Raw genomic sequence first — 8,107 nt, 5'->3', positions numbered from 1 at the left:
TAGAGTTCAACTGAAGCCAGTAAGAGGCTTCTTCCAAGTCCCTACTTGATTTGCCAATTTGACTGAACACAAAAGTGCATTCTTTGTGCAGAAGGTGGAGTCGGAGGACAGACTTTAAAAAAACGGTACTCAACCCACAACGGTCACCTGCCAGCCTGCTGAGGTCACAGCACAAAGCAGATCTGAAAGCAAACCACCTAATCTCAGATTACAGCTCCCTCCAATCCTGCCTGGGAGCAGATATGAACCAGCACTTCATAAATTTAGCATAACTAATCCCTTCCGTTGGAGTTCAGCAGGGCACCGTAGGATCATATGTACATTAGCGCTGTGTGTGTGTGTAATCTCACCAATGAATGAAGAGACCCGTTTTTATCGTGCACATTTTATTGGAAAGCAGATCACCTTTAACAAAACAGACAGTCAAAGACCATTTCAAGTCATTAACTGTACATTCAAGGATTGAATGGAATGTTTCTAAAAAGGAATAGAGCTGAGGAATGAACTGAGACTAGACCTGGACCTCAGCATAGACCCAGATCCAAGTACAGTATGATGACAAGAGGGCAGGAGGGGGTTTGCAAGGACTGAGACATGAAGAGCTTCACGTCAGTTCTTTGCCCCTCTAGGCTATGGACAAAGAAGACAGGAAATGAGGCAAAAGTTTCACTGGTCGCGACCAGTGTGAGGACTGCTGCAGGTACCCAGAGTGCTCAGTAGAGCCAGTCGAAGGCACAGCTCGTGTAGGTGGACAGCTCTTCATCTTTGAACCACAGACCGATCTCCTTCTGGGCACTGGCCACTGAGTCACTGCCGTGGATGATGTTCCTGTGACGAGGAAAAGAGTGATATGATAAGAACTCGAGAGAATTCAGTCCAAAGAAACCAAATTTAATATCCCAAAAAAGGTTAAATCGGGGTTACCGACTGCTGTTTGCATACCGTGTTGGGAAGTTTAGCTCTCCTTTGGAGGTCAAACAAAAAAAGCACTCACTTGCTGACGTCGATGCAGAAGTCTCCTCTGATAGTTCCGGGCTTGGAATCAGCGGGGTTGGTCTCGCCCAGCATCACCCTGCCTGTCTTCACCGCGCCTTTGCCCTCCCACACCTGGAATACGCAAGAGAACAGAGGGATGAGGCCAGCTGCTTTGTTAGCTCTTCCTTTTTTCTTCCATGTTTAAGCCTTTCTGGTTCAACAAGACACACCACACTCTTATACAATCTGTTGGGTCTCTTCTTACCATGGCAACCACTGGACCAGAGTTCATGTACTTGATGAGGGTAGGGAAGAATGGCCTGTCCTTCAGGTCGTCGTAGTGCTTCCTCAGGTGGTCCTCAGAGGCCTGCAACAAGGACACAATGTAGACAGATACCGACGTTAGTGTTTAATGGAAATTTCCGATTGCCTGATCTGCTTACTGATTATTTGTCCATGTTGCAAAAGCAATAGTGTCCGCTAGTATTAGCATTCATTTGGTCACAGGGGGGCTGCCAACTCACTTTTCAAAGCTGTAGCCCCATGTTACCTTCCAGAAGTATTAAATCTCTGTGAGTTCTTCACAATGGAGCTATACACATTTTTAAATTTGGGCAAAAGGCATCCCAAAAAATTAATCAAATTAATAACAGAACTAACATTGTTTTATTTCCGTCATATATAAATTTAACATTCGAGTAGGAACTGCAACAGCATTGTTCTGAACAAAATCACTGATAATGTGATAGTTAAAATGTAAAATAAATAAATACATAGTTATTTATAGTATAAGAAACGGTCACGTTTTGAGCATATCGCTATTATAAACTATAATGTGTTGATGGATGAGGTAAGGAGGGATGAACTACGAGCTAGTCGGTCGAAAAACGGTGCATTTCTCCACGGGCTTCACTGTCAACATACTCCGTCATATACAGTAGGTCTATTACTGCAAGAAGTTCCATTATATATTTAATTTTTTATGATTCAGGGCTAGGCTTGTCGCGGTCATCGGTGTTACACGGTGGTCGCGTGAGAAAGACAAGTTGATGCAAAGCGAAAAGCAAAAGCACCCATTTGGCAATATTTCAGATTTGAACCCAATGCTATAAAAAGGAAGTGGTGTGCACTGCGGAGCCACCCGATGCTGAAGATCAAAGTAAGCGCGCACAACCCTCGCCCGAACCTCACCGCACCTAGGCTACATGTTTTTGACAGATTGCTCGTGTTTCCGCCCTTACAAGCAAAAGACTTGTTGCACTTTTGGCAACAAGCATCGTCTCGACTGAAGTAGAACTGCGCTTTGGACCGTTTTTTTGCAAGATATCATTTATGTAGCCTAAATAAATAGGACATTTATTTTTTTAATAATTTCTAAACAAAACCGATAGCAGGACTGTTAACATTGGAACTCATCGATACTACGGTCTTGAAAAAAAAAAATATGGGTCTCGTTTACTACCGGGTTTTCGGTACCAATCCCTTTTCATGACAGAGTTTTACTGGCTAGAGTGTTGTCCCCATCATGATGTGCTCAATAACCTAACACACTGAACCATAAGCCTCTGAGGCATGACCCTCCTCCCATACTACATCCTATTTATTCACAGCAGGCACGACAACCTCTGTCACATGGTCAATACATCCCACTCTGGTCACACAAGTTGAATAACCAGGAAATCCTGTAAGCAGATAACTGTGGTCGCATACTGCAGGACGACAACTACTGCTGAAATATCTGCAACAATACTGAACAAAGACAAATCTGACCAATTCAGTGTGCAAGTAATTTAAGCAAATTAATTTTAAAAAAATAAAAGAAAAAAATAAGTATATTTCTGTTTAATGTCAGATATTAAGTGTGAAGACATTTTGGGCTCTGGTAACATGAGATTTGCCTTCAACAAGATAAGGATTAAAAACACAACTTCTGTGCTCCTCCTCCAGACTGTACTCTGCTCCCAATTTCATTTCACTTCCGACTGCACCACTAACCTCACTGACACCGGGGTTTAATTTGAGCAGTTAGGGTTAATCTACTTAGCCTCTGTTAACTGGAATGGGACATTTTTTTTTTTGTACACGTTATATTTTACAGTAATTCTTGCATAACGCAGGTTTATTTTCGTGGTACAGCAGAATCCCACACGGTCAAAGATCAGATGTTAGAGGATCAGGAGACATGCGACCCTCGGTGCTAATCTATGCCACGGTCAGGAATAGACAAGTAGGCTAATCAGCTCACCAGAGGCTTTTAACGGTCACACTGCACACTCAAAAGGATCATGTGCATACCCTGTAGATGGTTCAAAATAATACCAGCAACTGTCAGCTCATTTTAAAAAAAACCTCCGCCAATAAGCCTTCTAGAGAAAAATAACAGTTTACTTACATGGAGCATCTTCATGCCAACGAGTTTGAAGCCTTTCATCTCAAACCTCTTGATGACCTCTCCGATGATGCCCCTCTGCACGCCATCGGGCTTGATGGCGATGAATGTGCGCTCTAATTGTTCGTCGGACATGATTCTGAAACAAAGCAGAAGAAAAAAAGGGGATGAAGGGAGAATAAAGTACAATCTGCAAAGAGGAACAAGCCTGGAGAGTCACTCACGTGTCATGGTTGCCGTTAGCGGTGGGGCCAGCTGCGGAGGGCCCCGACCCCATTGCACAGTGAATGCATAGACGACACAAGCTGGTGTGCAGCTCACAACATCAAACACCCAACCTGGACTACTGTGGCTTTGACTGCCAGCCCCGCCCCACAGAGTAGAGGCTTATCCTCACGCTGTTTCTATGATGTGCCGGACAGAGACTCAACTGTCAGTTTCACTAATCAGACCATGTCAATGACGCAAGTCACAGGAAAATTATTATTAATCTGCAACTAAATTTCATAGACTAAAACTATGAAAAGGCAACACAAGTGTTCCATATAATTTACTACACTTAGTACAGTTAAGGCTGTCAAAGCTAACAATAAGAAAACTCAACTTAGTTTTAACGGCACTAATCTAGGTTGTGGCGGGCTCAGTTTTAAAGCTTGAGTGAAGATACTGGCATCATACAACACTATAAAACCTAAGGAATCCAACTCTGCCATACTAGGTTGTCAGGAAGGAGGTCAAATAACACTCCAAACTTGCGCTAAATGTTGGCAAGGAAAAACTGGCATGGCCATTTTCAAAGGGGTCCCTTGACCTCTGACCTCAAGATATGTGAATGAAAATGGGTTCTATGGATACCCACGAGTCTCCCCATTTACTGACATGCCCACTTTATGATAATCACATGCAGTTTGGGGCAAGTCATAGTCAAGTCAGCACACTGACAGCTGTTGTTGCCTGTTGGGCTGCAGTTTGCCATGTTATGATTTGAGCATAATTTTTATGCTAAATGCAGTACCTGTGAGGGTTTCTGGACAATATTTGTCATTGTTTTGTGTTGTTAATTGATTTCCAATAATAAATATATGCGTACGTTTGCATAAAGAAGCATATTTTCCCACTCCCATGTTGATAAGTGTTTTAAATACTTGACAAATCTCCCTTTAAAAAGGTACATTTTGAACAGATAAAAATAAGTGCTTAATCACAGTTAACTATTTTAATTGATTGACAGCCCTAATTACAATTAATTATTTCCAATCAATTGTCGGTGAACCATATAAAGTCTAGAGTTAAAACATGTCAACTATATATATTTATTATTATTATATGTAGTTGATAGAAACTAAAGTTATTTGAGGTTCCAGCTGCTCAAATGTAAGGATTTGATGTTCCAGCTGCTTAAATGATGGTTAACAGTCATCTCCTTGAACCCAGGTAAATTATAATGTGAATATGTCACCTTTTCTGACATTTTACAGACCAAATGATCACAACATAATTGGTACATAATAAAATTAATTGATAGTTGCAGCCTTACATCAGTGCACAACAGGTAAGCCAAATGTGACACTTGTCTATCGGCGAGCGTACAACGTAACATAAGTAGTGAGTTTCCAATAAAGAATAACTAATGAATATTTACTTATTGCCCTATAATTAGAACCAAATTACATTAGTTCTTCCAAGGAAACTTCCTAGGAAATTAGTAGAAAATACATGGAAATTGCAGCCAGTAAAAGAAAGTTAATTCTAAAAATAAAATAACTACATTTGATAATGACAATTCTTAACCTAGTTGCAGCCCTACATTTAATTACATTTATGCAAAAAACACAAGTTGGAGCCCGTCATCACTTTTCTGTGCAGCCAAGAGCTTAATGCTGCTGACTGAGCAGCATTACCTGATGGGATTCCCACAAGGGAATTCAAATTAAAGAATTAAGCCCAAAACCTAGAGATTAGCATGGAAATAGGGCTTCCCCTTCTTAGTCAATTTTTATGCTTTTTTTTTCATGCTGAATTAGTTATTTCCAAGAAATTTATGAGCACATCTTTGGTAAACACAAGATTTAAAGTGGTGCTTTTGTGTGATTCTTTTTGGAGGAACACAGTTCTGTCAATTAAATAACTAATCGATAAATTGACAGAAACATGTTAGTTGACTAAGAATTACTTTGCTCAAGGGCAGCCCTAAAGGAAATAAACCTTGGAGAATGATTGCATCTTAAACATGAACGTACAGTCTGAATATGACAGAGCTAGACAGACATGACTTAGACGGGTAAAATCCTGCACAATTTCATACAAATTGTGACACATCTGCAAAATAGCCATATTCGCATAAGAAATTATTACTTTAATTTAGGTCTACTGCTGTTATCCAAAATCAACTTCTCCTTTATTGACCACTCCCTAAGCCTGTGGCTATTTTCTTCTCTTATTAGGGCTATGCTGCCGGTCCCCACTTCCTCAACTGGCTTTGCCGGCAAATAGTCCCGATGGCGCTACACCAAACACCGAAGTTTAAAACTTTGAAAATTCATAACAAATCAGCCATACGTGCTACAACTTTCACAACAATGTAGGCCAAAGAGAGCAGACTGTCCAGATGCTTCAACCTGGCAGGAATTATGAAGTCCATCACTGTTTTTCTCAAAAGCTGTAAAACTAATCTCCTCCCACAGTTTTTGCTCAATTGACACCAAACTTGCTCTGCTGCATCTTCAGACTGTCCTCCACAAACCATCCAGCCACATTTTTGAATTATCAAAAATTTAACCCACAGTGCATCAAAACGTTTTAGTGCAAATAGTACTGTACACAGCTACTGCAAAGTCTCTTTAAATAAAGCTCCAATGTTCATGAAAATGAAATGACAATATTTAAGTCACTGTAGGTGTACTGTGGTAAATTTCTGAATTTAATCTCAAACTGTAAATGTAAACCATTGTAGTCAATGGAAATCAAGCATTTTTAAACATCAATTTGTCACTTTTGGAGCAAATCAATCTTTAGGAAAATATGATAAAATTCTCAGGTCATTGTAGATGTAGGGTGATACATTTCGAAATCTCAAAAACGGTATTTTTGACAGTATTTTGAATTCAAACCTCATGTGAACCATTGCAGTCAATTGAAAGCAAGTATTTTCAATCAGTTCATCCCTTACAGATCGATCAATCTATTAAAATAAAAATAAATTACAGGCATCTCCATGTTGTGCAGATAAAGTACGCAAATTTCTCAGAATTTTGTCTCAAAAACTGAATATTGTTTTACACCAGTTTGAGCCTTTACATGCAACCCTGGCTGATTGAAAGTAGGAGTCATAGTGTGAAGTGGTAGTTTCCCACGGGCAGTGAACTCACCAACACAGTGACTTTGCTCTTGGTGTCTGAGGTTGTCTCAGAGTTCCACGTCCTCCTTTTACAGTTAAAACTATCATTAAAACAACTTGTGAATGACTGAATGAGCTATGAAATTTGAGGAATAGCTATTAGCATGTAGGATTATATGTCATTATTATTTCAGATCATAAGCGAATACACATACAAGCAGCTTTTATGTGCTTTGTGCATGCACTTTAGCACTTTAGCTTAGTGATGTCAGTGACGTTTGGTCTGGACCGGCTGCACTTGACAGCCGGTCTTTTAATCCTACACACAATCAGATCCAGCTAGACAAGAGAGGATCGTCCTCCTGAGGCTATCTCCTCATTACTGGGAACTCCCACAACATGCAGAAGCAATTAAATTAATTTTAATAAGTCACAGATCGAGGGGAACATCCAGTTCTCTGAGGAGATGACAGGCCCAGGCCTGCACACACAGACAGCCACATGGTCTTTTGTTCGCTGCTGCTGCTGCAGAAGAAATCACTTCCAGAGTCAGAGAGGCGTCAGGAAGCACCACAAAACCACAACGTTACCTCACAGCTCCAGTTATTAACGTGACGTTACTACTGAAATCACAGTATTATGCAGAAGTTGTGCTAAAAACCCAAGTTAACTCTCGACCACACCTAAAATACACACTAAACTTCAAACTCGGGCGTGCGAACGAGGGTAAACTGGGAGTATTTATATTAATACAGACGTCACATAGTAGTAAAAGATGATAAATACACTCACATTACCTTGATAATGAGGCCTAGGCTGAGTGAGAGGTAGTGGTTGCTCCGGGTGACGTGGGAGAAGACCGATGGAGCGTGCGCAGCCGCTCTTTATACCTGGGAGGCGGGGACAGGCGCGACGGCAACACACTGGGGTCAAAACTGTAAAAAAAAAAAAAAGCGGTTTGTATATTAGTGTCAAGTTTCTCAATTCAACAGTAGATTAACCCATGATTACATTTAACTCCAGTTACAGTCAACATAACACATACAACCACATCATCCTTTTTTTTATCCATCATTCTCTTTCAAAAAACATCATCTTTTTATCCATCACCCTATTAAACACCATCCTTTTAGCCATCATTCTTTTACTTTATATCTATTTACCTATTTATATTTATTTTAATTATTTTTTTTATCTTATTTTTTTTAATCTTGCCTTAATTTGATTTGCACCCTGACTGACAGCCAGCGACCCCCCTCTCAAGCATGCACACACAGTCACATGATATTGATCTTGCCCAGTTATGTTGGCTTTTTAAAGTTTTCTTTTTTCTTTATTTGTTTATTTGTTTATTTATTTATTATTTTTTTTTTTTCTTTCTTTGATTTATTTTTCTCTCCATTTTG

At 40.0% G+C, this 8,107-nt stretch overlaps 1 protein-coding gene across 2 annotated transcripts; it reads right to left on the bottom strand.

Moving 5' to 3' along the window:
* Positions 1-369: 369 nt before the first annotated feature.
* LOC119479592 (nucleoside diphosphate kinase B-like) lies at positions 370-7,639 on the bottom strand. Of its 2 annotated transcripts, none has more exons than XM_037755364.1 (5): positions 7,499-7,639; positions 3,368-3,503; positions 1,241-1,342; positions 995-1,107; positions 370-828 (listed from the first exon to the last, which is right to left on the bottom strand). In XM_037755364.1, exons 2-5 carry the CDS (start codon positions 3,497-3,499, stop codon positions 714-716), a joined length of 462 nt encoding a protein of 153 aa, XP_037611292.1. In that variant the 5' UTR covers positions 3,500-3,503; positions 7,499-7,639; the 3' UTR covers positions 370-713. The 2 variants fall into 2 exon arrangements, with proteins under 2 accessions (XP_037611292.1, XP_037611293.1); XM_037755365.1 differs by having other exon boundaries at positions 7,494-7,611.
* Between the last annotated feature and the right edge of the window lie 468 nt (positions 7,640-8,107).

Source organism: Sebastes umbrosus, chromosome 20 (genome assembly GCF_015220745.1).
Source record: "Sebastes umbrosus isolate fSebUmb1 chromosome 20, fSebUmb1.pri, whole genome shotgun sequence".
Taxonomy (NCBI): Eukaryota; Metazoa; Chordata; class Actinopteri; order Perciformes; family Sebastidae; genus Sebastes; species Sebastes umbrosus.
Note: the sequence above shows the minus strand (reverse complement) of the source record. Positions and strands in the feature narration are given on the sequence as shown.